General features: G+C 35.9%; 3 protein-coding genes and 1 long non-coding RNA gene across 22 annotated transcripts in view; 2 read left to right on the forward strand and 2 right to left on the reverse strand.

The window, feature by feature from the left end:
* The window catches only part of LOC100121912 (protein kinase C and casein kinase substrate in neurons protein 1), a 57032-nt gene extending 52511 nt beyond the window's left edge, over nucleotides 1-4521 (forward strand). For 12 of the 17 annotated variants that reach the window (XM_032598421.1, XM_031927317.2, XM_032598439.1 and 9 more), the window contains 4 exons: nucleotides 158-268; nucleotides 1674-1837; nucleotides 1907-2070; nucleotides 2155-4521. In XM_032598421.1, the coding sequence (XP_032454312.1) occupies nucleotides 158-268; nucleotides 1674-1837; nucleotides 1907-2070; nucleotides 2155-2267 (552 nt within the window). In that variant the 3' untranslated portion in view covers nucleotides 2268-4521. The remainder of the gene's footprint in view (nucleotides 1-157; nucleotides 269-1673; nucleotides 1838-1906; nucleotides 2071-2154) is intronic. The other 5 variants (XM_032598455.1, XM_032598449.1, XM_032598451.1 and 2 more) reach the window with 1 other exon arrangement.
* Nucleotides 4522-4598: 77 nt separating this feature from the next.
* On the reverse strand, nucleotides 4599-11360 carry LOC100678424. Of its 2 annotated transcripts, none has more exons than XM_008211048.4 (8): nucleotides 11255-11360; nucleotides 10773-11177; nucleotides 9944-10081; nucleotides 9792-9857; nucleotides 8996-9604; nucleotides 7226-8932; nucleotides 6613-7149; nucleotides 4599-6498 (listed from the first exon to the last, which is right to left on the reverse strand). In XM_008211048.4, the coding sequence occupies exons 2-8, from the start codon at nucleotides 10908-10910 to the stop codon at nucleotides 5884-5886; spliced, it is 3810 nt and encodes a 1269-aa protein (XP_008209270.1). In that variant the 5' UTR covers nucleotides 10911-11177; nucleotides 11255-11360; the 3' UTR covers nucleotides 4599-5883. The 2 variants fall into 2 exon arrangements, with proteins under 2 accessions (XP_008209270.1, XP_008209268.1); XM_008211046.4 differs by having other exon boundaries at nucleotides 9792-9860; nucleotides 11232-11346.
* Nucleotides 10820-11935, forward strand: LOC107980505. Its single transcript, XR_004227226.2, has 2 exons — nucleotides 10820-11173; nucleotides 11244-11935. It is a non-coding gene; the product is annotated as an uncharacterized LOC107980505 (long non-coding RNA).
* On the reverse strand, nucleotides 11610-15784 carry LOC100121878 (SID1 transmembrane family member 2). 2 transcript variants are annotated; one of them, XM_032598408.1, is made up of 11 exons: nucleotides 15615-15784; nucleotides 15383-15529; nucleotides 14925-15191; nucleotides 14523-14836; nucleotides 14292-14442; nucleotides 14089-14172; nucleotides 13696-14022; nucleotides 13051-13603; nucleotides 12707-12975; nucleotides 12425-12634; nucleotides 11610-12338 (listed from the first exon to the last, which is right to left on the reverse strand). In XM_032598408.1, exons 3-11 carry the CDS (start codon nucleotides 15114-15116, stop codon nucleotides 12051-12053), a joined length of 2388 nt encoding a protein of 795 aa, XP_032454299.1. In that variant the 5' UTR covers nucleotides 15117-15191; nucleotides 15383-15529; nucleotides 15615-15784; the 3' UTR covers nucleotides 11610-12050. The 2 variants fall into 2 exon arrangements, with proteins under 2 accessions (XP_032454299.1, XP_031783168.1); XM_031927308.2 differs by having other exon boundaries at nucleotides 15339-15529.
* Nucleotides 15785-16130: the final 346 nt, after the last annotated feature.

Here is a 16130-nt window from a genome sequence, read left to right on the forward strand (position 1 = left end):
GCGAGAGAACACGAGAGAGAACACGAGAGAGAGAGAGAGAGAGAGAGAGAGAGAGAGAGAGAGAACCCGTAGCGAGAGATGCAGAAGAGACAGAGAGAAAATACGCATCGGAATGCGTGCATGTGAATTGTGTGTGCCCATTGCCATATTTACGCAGGACTACACCGAGGAATTCCGCGACATCACCAAGGGCTCCAAGTCGAAGGAGGCGCTGCCCACCGGAGCCATCACGCTAATCAATCAACGCCCCGTCGGCGAGGACCTGCATGTAATGATTTTTTTTCAGTTTCTTTCATTTTTTTTTCTTCACTTCATCAGCTCTCCAGCGTATTCATCATCTTCCTACGAACCTATTACGTCTCCTTTCCTTTGCGATTTAACGCGAGTCTATAGCGTTAGTTACTATACGACTCGAGCGTTCTCAGCGAAGCTTGTAATTACATTCTTCTCGAGAAGATTTTATACATGTACGCGCTCTTGTCTGCGTACGTGCATCCGACACACAGAGCTTTTCAAACTTTTCGTTGGTTCCACTTTCGCATCAGATTCATTTTCCGCGACTCCTCTTTCGAGATCATAAAAATCCCTCACTGATGCTTCTCGTTCATAAAACGCGTTCTCTGCTTACGCAACAACGAGCTATAGTACCGCACACTTGACAAAACATAACACACGCGCACACCTGACCAATCATGCCGTCAAAAAAATAATCCGCACAAATGCGTTCATTCGAGCTTGCGCAGCAGCACGCAGGTAAAGTTATACATAGAACAAAAAAAATCTCTGTGCAAACGAAACTAAAGGTGACGATGTCTCCCTTTTGTTTTTATCTGCTCTTATAGAACGTTCAGGGGGAGTCGAGCTCGACGGTAAGTGTGCTCGTTGTTGATCAGTGTTCGGCCGAGCAACCGCGATTCGACGCGGAGACAAGATAAGTCCATGCGACGAAACGACGCTGATGCTGTTCCTTCTTTGTGTGTTTTGCATTATATGATGTCACGCTTAAAAATATCTCTGCGCGAACAATCGTCGATGCGATGAAGTCACCGGCACTTGATTTGACGCTGATGGCCTTTTTTCGCTCTCGTCGCCTTCCTATTTGTATATGTTTAATCGACGTTTCAGTGTCTCGATGTGTTTTTGTACTGCGAAAAACTATATGGAATTTTTGTGCAATGCCAATTTGTTTAGAGTCGAGTACAAACGAACAGTTGCTTATTATTGTTACATATTTAATGACCGAGACGTAGCATTAGTATTTTTTGACGAAAGATATGTGTATTTATAAACTGAAGTCATTGAAATAAATGAACTGATTGATGATTTCTGCCGATGAGCGTGATTATTTATGCTTTATTTCTTTGTTTATTATTACTGTTCGAAACTTTATTGAATTATGCGTTCTTCTTTATTTTGAGTATACCTGATTGAGTTACGCAATTCTTAAATACCTGAATGGCAACTTTGATTTTCGACTTCGATACGAGTACACTCTGAGCACTTTTCAAAGAATTATGCTCGCATGACTTATAATCGAATGTTCTGTTTTATTTGAATATAAGTTATAACCAAAAATACACGAATCACACTTGTTCGAGAATTTAATTATTTCGCGCCTTTTCTCGTCCGTCAAACTCACGATCATTAATATGTTTAACAAAATGTTTATACAGGACTTCCCACCGGTCAATCACAAAGTGAAGGCGAAACCTGCCAGCCGAGTAATATCGACGGATGCCAACCACAGCGACAGCAAAACAGACACCATCAGCTCGAAGCCTCCAGCCGAGAAAAATAATCACGATGGAAATTCTGTCAATAGGAACTCCTCGATCACGTAAATTTAATTTTTTAAAAATGCATGCATTGATTTATATACATACTAACTCGAGTTGCTTCGTTACAGGAACGGTACTAATAACGCTAAACAGGAGTCAAATCCCTTCGAAGAGGAAGAATGGGACGAGGACGCAGGAGAACCACTAGTTGACAATGGCGAGCCCGGAGTACCCGTGAGGGCGCTCTACGATTACGAAGGAGCAGAAGCTGATGAGCTGAGTTTCAAACAAGGTGTGTCCGATTGCCCGTTATCGAAACGTATCGATTCGATTGACTTGAAATTATTGAAAAAAAAAACAATGTACGCTTTCTCAGGTGACATTTTCGAGAAACTCGAAGACGAGGACGAGCAGGGTTGGTGTAAGGGCAGGAAAGATGGCAGGGTGGGTCTGTATCCGGCCAACTACGTGGACCTCGTATCTCCTTAAGAAATCTCCGGGATATCGACGGTGGTCGGCGAAAAATAATAGAGACGAATTGAGAGAATCGAAAATAAGAACGCTACCTTAACAAAAACAAATACATTCAAGCCAAATCAACAGCGAGGGAGAAGAGACGAACGCCACGGCAGCCGACGATTGCTATCCTACGCGAGAGGCGGTAGCAAACGAAAAGACCCTCGTAATACACATTTACTCACGTAAACACATTATGCAGTTTTAACGAAAAGAAATGAAAAGGTTTGTAATCGAGAAATACATCCACCCCCTAAAGTTTCTCCCTTTATTCTGGTGTAGCGTGTTGTTGCGTCGAGACTATACTTAACGACAGATTTTGCGTCGCGAGATCGAATCGATAAAGCAGAAGAATATAATAATAATAAAAATGAAGAAGACATAAGCGCAACTTTTTTCCTTAGGTAGGCTAGATCATAGTGAGAGATCTGTCGCTAGTGTTTACGTAAATAGTTGAATACTAAACGAGAATGAGATAAACGAACGAGCGAGAATGTTCGGACGCGAGGATTGTACAGTCGAAAGATTTAACGGGGAAGACGAAAGAGGGCGAAACAGCGTTTATAATATATAAAGTTAATATTTTACTTCTTTTTTCTTTTTTTTCGCGATTCGTTATTTACTATTAATATTATTTTTATTATGAATCGTCCGTTTGGCGATGAGAATATTTCACGAGAAGCTTCCTTTTCCCGCCCCCGAATGAAAGAGATATTTGCGAATATAGATATGTATCTTTATTGAGAAAGCGTGAGCGATATCTGCGTATTTAATTTATTGTTGCAATTTAATGTGCGATGCCAAGGGCGACGCTCCGTCGAAATTATAAAAAGTATATAAAAATATTCTGAATGGTGTCATTGTACATAATAGTATTAAATGCATAGCAATATATATATATATATATATATATATATATATATATATATACATAAAAAAACATACATAAAGGCTAAAAACTATTACCGTCGTTTGACGAAGTATATTGAAAAAAAAGAAAATAAACGAAATAAAATTAACGAGAATGGACTACACGCGAAGATACAAGCGGAAGAGGTAAAAGCGAAGTATACGCGTTTACATATTTTACCAAAATAATATTCAAGCAAACCGTATAAGACTCAATGCATAAACTGGGACCTAAGAATGATTATAGAAAAATGAACAAAGAAAAAGAAGTATGTGCAAAATCGATTAATTCATCTCATCGACTAACGTCAGGGAGTATTTCTGTAATATTGAACCAATTATTGAATAGCATATCGCATTATGTATTGGAAGTTTTTCTTCTCAAATTTTATACGATGTTGAACACACATGCATTCTACACACGAGAAAAAAAAAGATGCGCTAGTTGAAAGTATGCTTTCCAAATGTAAATAGTTTCTTTTCTATGTCGCTTCTATCCTGGCGACAGCGCAGTTAAATTGCCAAAGTAAGATCAGAGAAAAAATCAACTTCAAATATAATGGTTACAAAATGGTAAACTAACGTTGATCGACGGAAGCTGCGCTAACACTCGACATTGTTTTTGTCTGTTTGATCTAGAAAACTAAACTTTAATCGTATCAACTATTTTTGTTCCTTTTGTTGTTATCTTCGCATTTTTTTCAAACAGAATTAGCTACTTTCTTTTCGTTTCTTTCAATTGTTTGTAATTCTAACTTGAGGGATCTGTCTTTTCGTCAAGCCCTCAAGAATCTGCATTTAATTGACGAGTCTTTGAATAATCGAGTCACGTATGAACCAGATAATAATCGTAATTATATAATTAACGATACAGAAAACTCAAACGTTAATTCAAAAGAACCTCGATTCGGAGCGACAATGTTCGATATACTGTTTACAAAAAAAAAAATACATCGGATTTGATAAGCAATGAACGTTATTGTTTCTCCTGTTTATAATTCGATGAAAAAAAGATGATTGGGCTAATCAAGGTTTGCAAAAGGAGGAGAATTATGTGAAAAAATTGTTGCGCGACGACTACTGTACACAAGATTTTATGTAAATAAAACGTAGAACGAATAGGAAATTTCGATTCTCGTATAAATGCGCCAGCTTTGGACTGATTTTTTCTAATTCTCATTCTCCGAGCAGACCATTATTCTTCAAGGATTTCGTTGATGAGAGATTTGAAAAATTGTTAAGTAGTATATCTAGTTTCTGTGTAAATTTATTATTAGTTGATATGCATATATAATAAATCACCCTTTAAAAAATCAAACAGCGTTCAATATTTATTATTTTACCCTAACTTACAATCAGAAAAGGAAGTAAGAAAAAACATAAATGCCAGTAATTAAAAAAAAAAAATGTATTTTTACATACTAGTTTTAAATCGTTTCATACATGCACATACATACCTACTTCGTATACGTCATCAAAAAATAACACAATTACGCACATTGATTTCAAGGTATTTCAGTAGGTGATAATATGACTTTTTACATTATAATATAATATAGAAAAAATCTTATGTCTTTTAAAGACATACTATTTACAATATTATAAGACTAATGGGAAATTTTCACCGGATTACCCGATTTCAAAAATATTTTCTAGCAAAACACAAACAAGAAGACTTAATTAAATCATGTTACACTACAGTGTTTATCGTATGTATATACTAATTAAATAAAATTATTTCTGATCTAATAATTTCGTGATAATCGTCACTTCTTCGCGATTCTATTTCCATAAAAAAATATATCTAAATTATAATAAGATTAAGATTAATTTCTTTTTTTTATAGTATTCACAATTTGTTAACGCATCGTGCTGCTTTCTTTTAAGGGGTCATAATTACATATATATTTTATATTTAAGATACATTTATTATTCAATCTATTTTTCTGACAATCAAAGTTTCAATTTGAAGTTAATAATTCTACTAATATAGAGCATTTTATAAGATGTGTCATAATTAATTAATTACCAAATATTAATCAGGTCATTATATTTATAAAGATTACTTATAAACCAGTCATTAATTTCAACTAAAAATTGATTTCAAGTAAAAAAAATCGAAAGAACAAAAATGTATTAAATTTGTAATTTATATATAAATATATATATCTTATCTTATTATGACCCCTCATTATAAAAATGTCTCATAATAGCTCAGTGATGTTTTTTACTTGTATGAATAAAACTATTTTATAGCACTGACTAGCATAAATCCGCTGTCACGCCTATCCGTGGCATAAATAGTCCATTATTGCAATGTGTTGATCGCCCTCGCTACGCTCGGGCGCTAACTGCACGGTGCAAAAATGGACTGTTTAGGCCACGGATAGGCGTGACAGCGGATTTATTCCACCCAGTGCTATAAACACCTTTTGCATACAATTTTTACTTAACGAGTGTTCTTATTATAAAAATTGTACAACAACTAGCGGTAGATGTAATTTTTCGTAACAATCATTTATGAGTACTTATTTATAACATCATTTTGCAATTATTAGAGTCGATAAACACACAAAAATAAAATATGAATTTTCCTCATCAAATAAAACTGCATTTTTCATCTGTTAGAGTTCTGTTTCATCTAAACATAAAAAAAATTATCATCTGCATAAACATCTTTCTACAAGTGAGTTGAAACGTGTTCTTGCAGGTCTTTAATGCTTGAAAAGGACTTCTCGCATAATATGCAAACGTGTGCATTTCCATTATGCACATCTTGATGCTCAGACAACTCTTCTGCTGTATCAAAAACTTCATCGCAAACAACACAAAAGTGATGATCTTGCTCTGCGTCTTGTTGTTGTTGTTGTTTCTCATATTCAGCTATCATAGTGGCTGCTTCTTCCTCCTCGTGCATAGGAAGATGCATTGCCAAAAGCAGCGACGAGCTGAACGTTTCAGAACATTGCTCGCACCTAAACATTGACTTTTTCTGTTTATCACGTTTTGATCCCATGCTGATGAGCATATTAATCTTTTCATCGCCATCTTCGAGCAAGTGATCGCCGACGTGTGTCTCCAGTGATTCTTCTGTTTGGAATTTTTCACCACAAAAAGCACATTGAAAGCCTTTTTCATTGCTTTCGTCACTTATCTCTTCACAATGCATTTGCAAGTGGTCCTTCATTTGTTCCTCGTCGACGAAAACCTTGTCACAAACAAAGCATGAGTAACCCTGCGGCTCTTTCTCTGAAAGCATTTCTTCTAGATCTTCTTCTTGGTCATGTTCAGGTATCTAAAAATGAAACAATTAACGTTACCACATCTACGATAAACGTATAAATATAATAAAAATATGTATAAAATTTGCGATAAAATTGCATGGTTCAGACAATATTAATTATTATACCTTTCTATAATTTTCTTTTGTAATGACCATACGCTGAGGTTCTTTAACGGCATTTTTCTTTACTGTCGATGTCGCAGGTGGCTTCATTGTATTTGGTTTCGTAACAATCTGCGTATGAGTTTCAAGATGCGCAACTAACAAATGTTCCGCACCGAAACTGCAGTCGCAAAGCCTACATTTATATTTGACAGAGTCGCAAACATGAGTTTTGACGTTCCTAGCTTCAACGATTGCTTGACACCTCTTGCATCTCATAAGCTTGGGCTTAGGTTTCGTTGATTGCAACAGCGGTGTAGGTGCAATGTTTGCGGTAGGCGGGCTTTTTGCAACAGGTGTTGGTTCCACTGTATGGTTTTTTACATGTGTTTCAGCATCTTCTTTTGAAAATAATTCTAAACCGCAGATGCCACATATGTGTCGTTGACGTTTTCCAGGCTTATGAGTGTTATTTACAGGTGTACTATTCTTCATAGAATTTTTGTTCATTAGAGATGGTAATGGAAGTTTGGCTGGCGATGCTGGAACTTTATTTGCTGACTGTAAACAATAATTTAATATTAAAATTTGAGTCTGTATAACAATTTACATTCAAATCTAAAATAAGTAAACTTACGTTAACAATTGTATTTGTCTGTCTGCTCGCTATAGATGGTAGAGATGAAACTGATTTATTACTATTCATTACCGTTATCACTGGTCTTGCAATATCCTTCATTTTTGGATATATCACCGGTAGAGGTTTCGATTTAATAACCGGTAATTCAGTTACCCCGGAAGGAGTTAGGAGTGGTTGCTCGTTTACAGATGTAGATTTCGTGGATTTTTCTACTGGGAGAGATGAAGGTTTAGTTGCTTTTTCTTTTATAAAAACTGAAGATTCGATTGCCTTTTCTGCGCTGAGAGGCGTTGATATAACTTGGTTCTCTATTAAATCAGCAGGAGATTCAGAAGATATATCTACAATCTCGGGTAAAGGTTTGTTCGTCGTTTCTTTTACGATAGGCGAACGTCGTTCTTCAACTGCTGATTCTGAGCACCCGATCGTTGGCGCTGCTTCAACAGCCGATTCTTGCGCTGTTTTATTTGTTTCTGATGGCTTATCATTAACCGATAATGTGCTGTCTTCTATATCGTAATCCACACAGAATTGTGATATATTCATCGAAGTATCTGAATTAGTTTCTACAATTTTAGATGGCGCAACAGGCACAGGGGTGGACGGTTTATTTGAGACAGATTTTGTTGTAGTTTGTGACCTTTCATCATCCTCTGGTTTCAAACTTAATGAAAATCCGTCATATTTCTTTGGTAGAACATGTTTGCGCTTGCCAAGTGTCCTGCTCAATGGACCTACCAGACCTTTCTGCCGCTTTGCTTTTTCAAGTATATGCAGATTGTTTATTTGATAAGTTTTACAAAGTTTACTGATGTTTAGTCGGGATATTGCTACCTTAGGTTGAAACACAGGTGATTTCTTTGCCGCCTTGAGAAATTCCACCGAAATCTTTTTATTGTTGATCGACCAGTTTCTTTCACAATTCTTTTCAGCTTCATAATTCGTTCGGAGTATTTTTTCGATAATAGTTTTCAATTGGTGGTCAAGCGTCTGATAGGTATCCTTGAATTTGATCGATTTTTTATCAGTTTTGCGCTTTGCAAGTGTTTCATCCATTACACGTTTCCTGATTTCCTCTTTCACAAAATGATCCAGTTCAAGTTGTACGCGTTGTAGAGCTTCTACTTCCATACCTTCAATCTCAATTTTGAGACATTTTTGTACATCACTGTTTTGTTTGTTCACAGAGTCATTCGTATTTTTAGACTGTACTCGCTGCAATTCTACGGCATTTAAAACGTCAACTTTTTGGCCATCCTGACTGGTCGCATCAATGTTTAATCCATTTGTTTTCAATGAAATATCGCTTTTCGATGAAAATGAATCAGGGAAATCCAGCGTCGTTGTAACAATGTAAGTGGCATTTCCTATGGATACTTCAGACGAAACCAGCTGAGGTGTAAAAGAGTCATTAAACTTATTTACTCCAGAGACAACATCCATAGCGTCATTATCTACATCTGCAGAACCTGTATTATTGTCCAATGCTTCAAAATGTTCCTCTATGTTCTCAAAATTTTCAGGTTGATTTTCTGTTTCATTGACCGGTGTAGATAATTCCATTGCTTCTACATCATTTGTTACTGATTGATCCAGTTCTTTATTAGGAAAAGACTTTTTTTCTGATTCTTTAATTGGTGATTTCGAAGTTTCTTTTGCGTCCTTCTTTTTATCATTTTCTTTTGTGCTAATTATTGAATGTTCCTGCAATAGTAAATAAATGTGTTGAATTATTTGCTACAATTACTAAAATAAAATCAAACTTACCAATTTCATATCATTCAGTGTTGACTTGGAAGATTCGATTTTGGTTTCTTTCGATTGCTTATCATCGACATGCGTTCTTCTCGATCTTGTCTTCCGTTCCACATCAATAATAATATCATCCTGATTAATTCTATACTTTTCAGTCATGTTAGTTTGTAAGTTTTTCAAAGCCTTTTCAATTTTTCGCCTTTGATTCTCTTGTTCTTTTTCATTGTTTGATCTGGCTCTTGCTTTTTGCACTGGTGACAACTGTGCACCATTATCAGAATCGCTTTCTGAAGGAACTTCACCAGTTGCAGCGATCAGTGCATTTTTACGCTCCTCCCAGCGTTTGGTAAAAGCTTCACGTTCAATTTTTCTACTACGACCACCACTTTTCCTCGAATTCGTGATTGAACTGTCAGATGGTTGAGTTTTTGTAGCAGAGGCAGTTCCTTTATCTTCTTTATTGGAACCACGTAACGTATCTGAGAGAATATTTTCGTTTGATCCTTCATTTTGAGTTGCTAACAGAGGTTCAGCCAATGGTGCACTTCGAATGCTTGTTTCATTTAGTTTCTTAGAAGTTTCAACTGGTTCAGCTCCTTGAATATCAATTTTTAGTCGTTTCTGAAGAAAAAAAAAATCAATACAAAAGTAATTAGTGTATATGAACATTTTTTATAGTACCAGCTGCGCCATAAGTATGCTATTAGAAGCATGTAAATTAGGTGAAAAATAGTTTAATGATTTAGTATTAATTAAAATAATTCAGTAGTAATAAGTTTGTGAATGATGTTTAAAAAAAAAGCAATACCTGGTTATTATCTGAGTTCAAGTCTCCAGTATCATTTGAGTTTATTAATTTGTCTGCAACATTTTCCTGCTTTCACAAAATACCAGAAGTTAAATCACAAATGATCAATTATTATTTAGAAAAAAGAACAAATATATATTTAAAGTACTCACTGATGGTTCAGCATATTTAAAATGTGACGATAGGGTTTTATTTGTTTTTAAAAATTGTAATTTAAATTCACTCCACATTTCTATTTTATAAAGACACACATAACATATGCTTTTAGGGTAGTTCGGTTTATCCAATACCTGCAAACAAAAAATTGATAAATATTTAAGTACAAACGTATATTATATACATATATATATATAATATATATATATATATATATATATATATATACACACTTCTATATTACATTGATGAACAATGACTTTTTTCTTTGAAAAGTGAAATATTTCATTTATGGCTCAGCATTGATTCACATTAAAAAGTTAAAACAATTGAAAGAGAATGTATAGAGTCATGCAAGTAGATACAATAAAAATTAAACAATTGAATAAGTAAACTTTAATTGAGAAAGTTAAACATGACCTATATGCCTGCTTGTTATTCTTAAAATAATATTTTTAAATTGAGAACAAGTATTCTATCAAAAGTAAACACGGATTATACAGAATCAATGATATCAATGCTATCCGATAAATAAAATAAAGAAATAAATCTGAACGAAAAAGTTAATGGTGAATAGGTATTTGGAATGAATTTTCATGACTAAAAAACAATTAAAACAAAAAAGATAAATTTTACAACTGTACTAATTTTAAAAGTTTAGTAAAATAAAATAAGACCAAAGTAATGAGACCTTTACATCACCCTCCAAAATTAGGGGGGGAGGTAACATAACCTAAAAATCTTTCATTTAAACCTATATTCCGGCTAAGTTTGCGTAATCGAGCGATATTTAACGAATAAATTATGCATCATCCAAACACGCACCTCGACAGATGAACATTTCTCGAGGTCGTGGAGCTTGGGCTTGAGCCAGTCGACGAACAAGTCGTTCATACAGACGTCGCGCGCCAAGCAAAACCGACAGCGGTCGGCTAGGTTCGAGAGTTTGCGTTTCCTCGACATAATGACTAGGCTTTGGCGCTGGATTCTTTACTCCTGGCGATGCTCCACTACCTCCTGTGGGCCGCCACAGGCACCCTCGGCAACATCAAGTGACGCTCACGCAATATACAAGCACTGCCTACTTATAGGTTATACGCTGGCTGACGCGCGTATAATGACCCGTTTTCGCTTCTCACACACTTACACCATCCGGACTGTACTCATAGATTGTTACGTAGAGGCCGCGAAATCTATGCAGTAGTCGCGTCTACGCCGTACTCCAGGTACCTGCAATTCGCTAGATTATACCTAGGCGCAGACTGCAAGATGGAAATAATATACTTATGTTCGCAGAGTGTTCAGACCGCGAGAGTTGGAGGGGAGAATCGTCGGAAAAGGGCGCGAGAGGCGCGAGTCGTCAGTCACGTCGAGTTTGCTGATGTACGCCATTCGCCTTCAACTCCTTTGGCTCCATGTGGTATTGTGGTCATTGCTCGTAGGTTTTGGACCGTCCACTATTCGCCTTGTTAAGTATCCATCAGCGCCACGAAGTCCGTGTAAAATTAAATGGTGTGGAGAAGTTAGGAACCTTGAGTAGGTTGTCGTTAACAAGGCGAATAAAGTAGATTTTTCGTTATCTTTTAGCTGCTTTTGGTCGAGTGACGTATAAGTATATATACGATGACGATGCAGGCGCGCGAGAAATCATGAAACAGTAAGAAACTTGAAATAATTTTCTTTTTATTTTTGTATGCTTTCATGCGAGTATAAAAAGAATATTTACATCGTCACGTGTTATTGGACTATACACATGAATAATAATGACCTAGCGTATGAGTTATTTTCCCATTAAAGATTTAAAAAACAAACTAATTATTATTTCTATTAAATTTCACTCTCTTTTTGCTTTGATCTAGATAGCGCGAGCAATTGACCCTAAAAAAGACAACGACAAAAAGTCTTCACAACTCTTTATGCATACAAATTCTATAATTTTTTTAAAAATTCATAATTTTATCATAATAATAAAACAGTCATTTAATCGATCACAGACTTTCTTTGTAACATTATAAGACTCTTTGCTCTCTAAATATTATTATAATACATTATTGTTTTTGTCGAATAACAATTGCACCACGCGCGCGGTTCACTTTCTTCAGTCTAGAAGACAGAAATGAGACTGCGATGCGCGTCATCGAGGTCGTCGTCGAGAGTCAGCAGCACCATGAAAGAGAAAAACATGGCCAAAGCCGAGAGAAAATGCCAAATGTCGTGGTAGTCGTAGAAGTTTAGCAGAGTACAAGGTCGATTATGCGCCCGTGACTGCGCCGGAGTCAAAGCCCACGATATCGTCTTGTTGATGAAGAAGTATAATGCTCCGCCCCAGGCCACAAAAGACAGCACAATATAAAGCAGTGGCTGAAGGAGAATCTTTTCTCCATGGCAAAGCTGTAACATATCAAGTTGTTTTGTGAATTTTAGCTGATGTTTACAGATGACTGAAAGAATCGTTTGTGTTCAGCTAGTCTACTTACTTTCATGACGATATAGAAGAATGTGTAGAGTATAAGATTCGACATGAGAATCATGAGCAAATACGTGGCGAAATCTTGACGGTGATGCATGTTACCATAGACTGCTAGTCCAAGGTTGCAGAAATTACCCATGACCAACAGAAGTAATCTTCTCCAGTATAGCGGTCGGAAAAGATATATTATTCCAGAACGAGCATCGTGTCTCATCGTCTTTATTTGAATGAAAAATATCATTAATAATTTACTTAAATGTTAAACAAAATACGAAACTTGACGAATTACCATTATCATTCGGCGGAATACGCCTCCATTAAATTTCCATCGTCCCATGTAATAAATCTGTGAACTTAGCCATAGACAGGTTGACAGATGGATTACTGTGAAAAATATCCAAAAGTACAATTCACCATCTAGAACTCCGACAAGCGCTAATAATATGGTAACAGCTAAAACTCCAAATGTTACAGGAGCTTGAGCATTAATATCTGGATGCCTATTTTGATAAATTTTGACCATGCAAAGTACTGCAATGACATACATGAAGCTTGTATCTGAAATTTAAAAAATGTTTGTTGAACAAATGGGTTTTGTAACCAAAAAAGTAAATTCATACTAATTCATCTTACCAAATTGAAAGTTGCTATGATTTGGACACAAATGATAACTGCCAGATAGCACACCTTCCATCATCAAAGCAAAGCCCATAGCATAATATAGACCATAATGTTGAGGAATTCCAAATCCTCTATCTATGTGATGCGAGTGTTCGCTAAATCTCTCTCGCATGCAAACTATAAATATAAAAAGTAAACCCAGTAAAACATATCCCAAATTGGAGAACACGTGGTTAAAGTCTGATAGCGCATAGAATGGATGAGAGCACAGAAAATTGTAGTAACACAGATCTTGATTTCCAGTGACATGAAGCATATTCTGGTATGTTACAACTAATTGAACTACTGGAGCAGTATAAAAAATTGCCACAGTTATGAGGTAATATATGTAAAGGCGAGACTTTTTACGAAGTATTTTTGGTTCTTTTCTGGCGAGATCGCAAACAGAAAGTACAAGTTTTGTACGCACAACATCTTTATCACAATATGCATCCTCCATAAGATCAATATCATCCTCATCAAGAGAAGAATCATCATCCAGAGAGATTTGGACAGCTTCACCAATCTAAACATAAATAAGCATAAGCGATTATTAATTAAATTAATTAAATTTAATCAAATTAAGTAAATCAAGAAAAATTTAATTATTGAAAGTACCTCTTGAAAACCTGAAGTATGAGCGTCAGGTTCAATACTATTTTGCTGAAAACGGCCAAATTCATCTTGAATTGACTGTTCTTGTAATTTTCTAGTACGATGAATTTTACAACATATTGCACCGATAATATAAGCGAAGCAGAATGTTAAAATCATTGATAATGCAGAGAATGAAGCTACAATGTAATCTTGAATAGTAATGCTATTGCTAATTGTTATATTAACTCGTTTTTCACGAATATAATGAATAGAAGAATTTCCTGAACATTCAAAGTCATCAGCATTTACAACCAAAACAATGAAGAAACCTTTTGGATAAGCTTTTGCCTGAAAGAAAAAGTTTGATTAAACTTAATTTTATTGAAAAAAAATTTGTAAGTATTGCACACATACAGGTACTGTGATTCCTCCTTGATTACTAACAGTTTGGTAATACCCAGCATATTGTATACTTCTTTCCAAATCAAAAACAGGGCACTGCAGAATTAATGCAGTATTTTGTAGTAAATTAAATAAAAGTATTATTCAAAATATCATTTATGTCATTTTTTTTTTCTTATAAAAATGTAGTATGAATGACAGAATCACAGTCTTACCGATGTATTTTGAATTGAGAATGTCATACAAGCAGGGTCTTCAGATTTAACTGTAATAAGAACAGATGAGCTATCAGTCAGCCCTTTGAAATCATATCCATAGTAAACTGGTTGTGATGGAGTAATGCTGAATTGTCTTGTCTGTTCAGATCTTAAAGAGAAAAATGTATAAAGAGTGTTATTTACTGATGAGGTGCAATCGTTTGAACATACTGGAAATTTTAAAGTTACCTCATATAAAAGTTGTTAACTGGAGTAAGATTTAAGTTGAAAGTAATATTTTTCGAACTTGCGGTGGATATACTAACAGTAACATACTGATCATCAGAATCATCAAAATTAATGGTTTTATAATATTTAGCTGGACATAATGTTCTACTAGTATTGCTGTAAAGAACAGGATTTTCCAAGTATTTGTTATCAACTTCAAGCGGAATCTGCCAAGAAAGTATTCCTTTCTTTTGCCTAACAACAACAATCAATGGATAACTTGGTTTGGCATCTTCACTTTGTACGACAATCCTGGCAGCGCTTTCCACGTTGGCCTGAAAGCAAGTAAAGAAGCATAGAATATTTACATTTTGAGAATAAAAAATAAAGTTTAATGCACGATACAATACTTGATGCACTTACAGTATTTTCACTATAAAGAAAGACATATTCGATTGACTTATTAAGAGAATATGTATAAGGATAACTATAATTAGCTGGAATAATAATTGGAGTTAGAGGTGTGGTTTCTGTTTTGGAAGACCCAACAGTGAGAATTACAATGAAGACTGCGAAAGCAATCTTCAGAAGTTCCGGATGCCTGGCACAATGCATATTTTATGGTTGCCTCCTGTCAAGCTGAAGTAACAGAAACAACGCCGTCCAAATCACTGCTAATAAGTTCACGCTCTGAAAATTCCATCACATGACAAATTTGTTTAATTATTCAGTAGGCAGTGCTCGTTGTGATTCGTCAATCTAAGCTAACAGACGTGCTATCACGAACAGACGGTCAAAGTTTTTATTAAGTACTATAACGCTCGGTATTGTATTTACCCTCTAAAATCAGACGTTGCTTTTGATAGAATCGACGCTCTCACCGGTGACTAATAAGTAGACTCTCCATATTTTTCGGTCTCTCAGCTCAACAAAACTTGCACTGTGGACACTTATCTCTCTGCTCCATTTTCGCTACAACTGCGTTATTGTATATACCTGCCAGCTATACCAGCACTCGGAATCGGAAACTATAGTAAGAAAGATTAAGTGAGAGAGCGAGGTAGGACTGATCAAGTCAGCTGCTTATGATGCATCACACACGCTCGCGTATACCTATATATTCTTTCTTCTCGCGAGAATGCGAGTCCTTACTGAGAACTGAGATGGCAAACGGCGAGAATAACAAAGCCAATTCGAAGTTATATAAATACAAACAAGGCAGTGACGCCAGTGGCTATAGTGATACATATATACCTAGTTGCGTTATATTGGCTAACCCAGATAACAGCACGTGCTGTCTCCACCGAGACTTGTTGTGCCGCACGGCGTGCTGTCCGTGTGCCGTCTCTGTGCTATCAAGCGGGGACATCTGGCGGGCGTTTTTTTGCAGAGCATGCTCTTGACGTGCCGCACGTCGTGCTGTCACTGTGCCGTCCAGTTGCTGTCTCGACCTAGGGCGTCTGTACGCGACGGCACAGAGACTGCACAGCGACAGCACGCGTGCCGCGTGCTCAGAATGTTGCATTATTAATAATTATGGACTTTAATTAGTAAAGAGCATACATTTATTACTTTTTTTATTCTCTCCAAACCGAATTACATTTAAACATTATTTTATTACATAATTCT

This window comes from Nasonia vitripennis, chromosome 1 (genome assembly GCF_009193385.2).
Source record: "Nasonia vitripennis strain AsymCx chromosome 1, Nvit_psr_1.1, whole genome shotgun sequence".
NCBI classification, from domain to species: Eukaryota; Metazoa; Arthropoda; class Insecta; order Hymenoptera; family Pteromalidae; genus Nasonia; species Nasonia vitripennis.

Coding starts and splice junctions, on each gene's coding strand:
- LOC100678424 (XM_008211046.4), bottom strand. CDS start 10,910: ATGTCGAGGAAACGCAAACTCTCGAACCTAGCCGACCGCTGTCGGTTT. Junction 10,082..10,772: donor AGAAATGTTCATCTGTCGAG/GTGCGTGTTTGG, acceptor TTTTGTTTGCAG/GTATTGGATAAACCGAACTA. Junction 8,933..8,995: donor CACTGAATGATATGAAATTG/GTAAGTTTGATT, acceptor TTACTATTGCAG/GAACATTCAATAATTAGCAC.
- LOC100121878 (XM_032598408.1), bottom strand. CDS start 15,116: ATGCATTGTGCCAGGCATCCGGAACTTCTGAAGATTGCTTTCGCAGTC. Junction 13,604..13,695: donor ATACTTCAGGTTTTCAAGAG/GTACTTTCAATA, acceptor ATTTATGTTTAG/ATTGGTGAAGCTGTCCAAAT. Junction 12,635..12,706: donor TATTCCGCCGAATGATAATG/GTAATTCGTCAA, acceptor ATTCAAATAAAG/ACGATGAGACACGATGCTCG.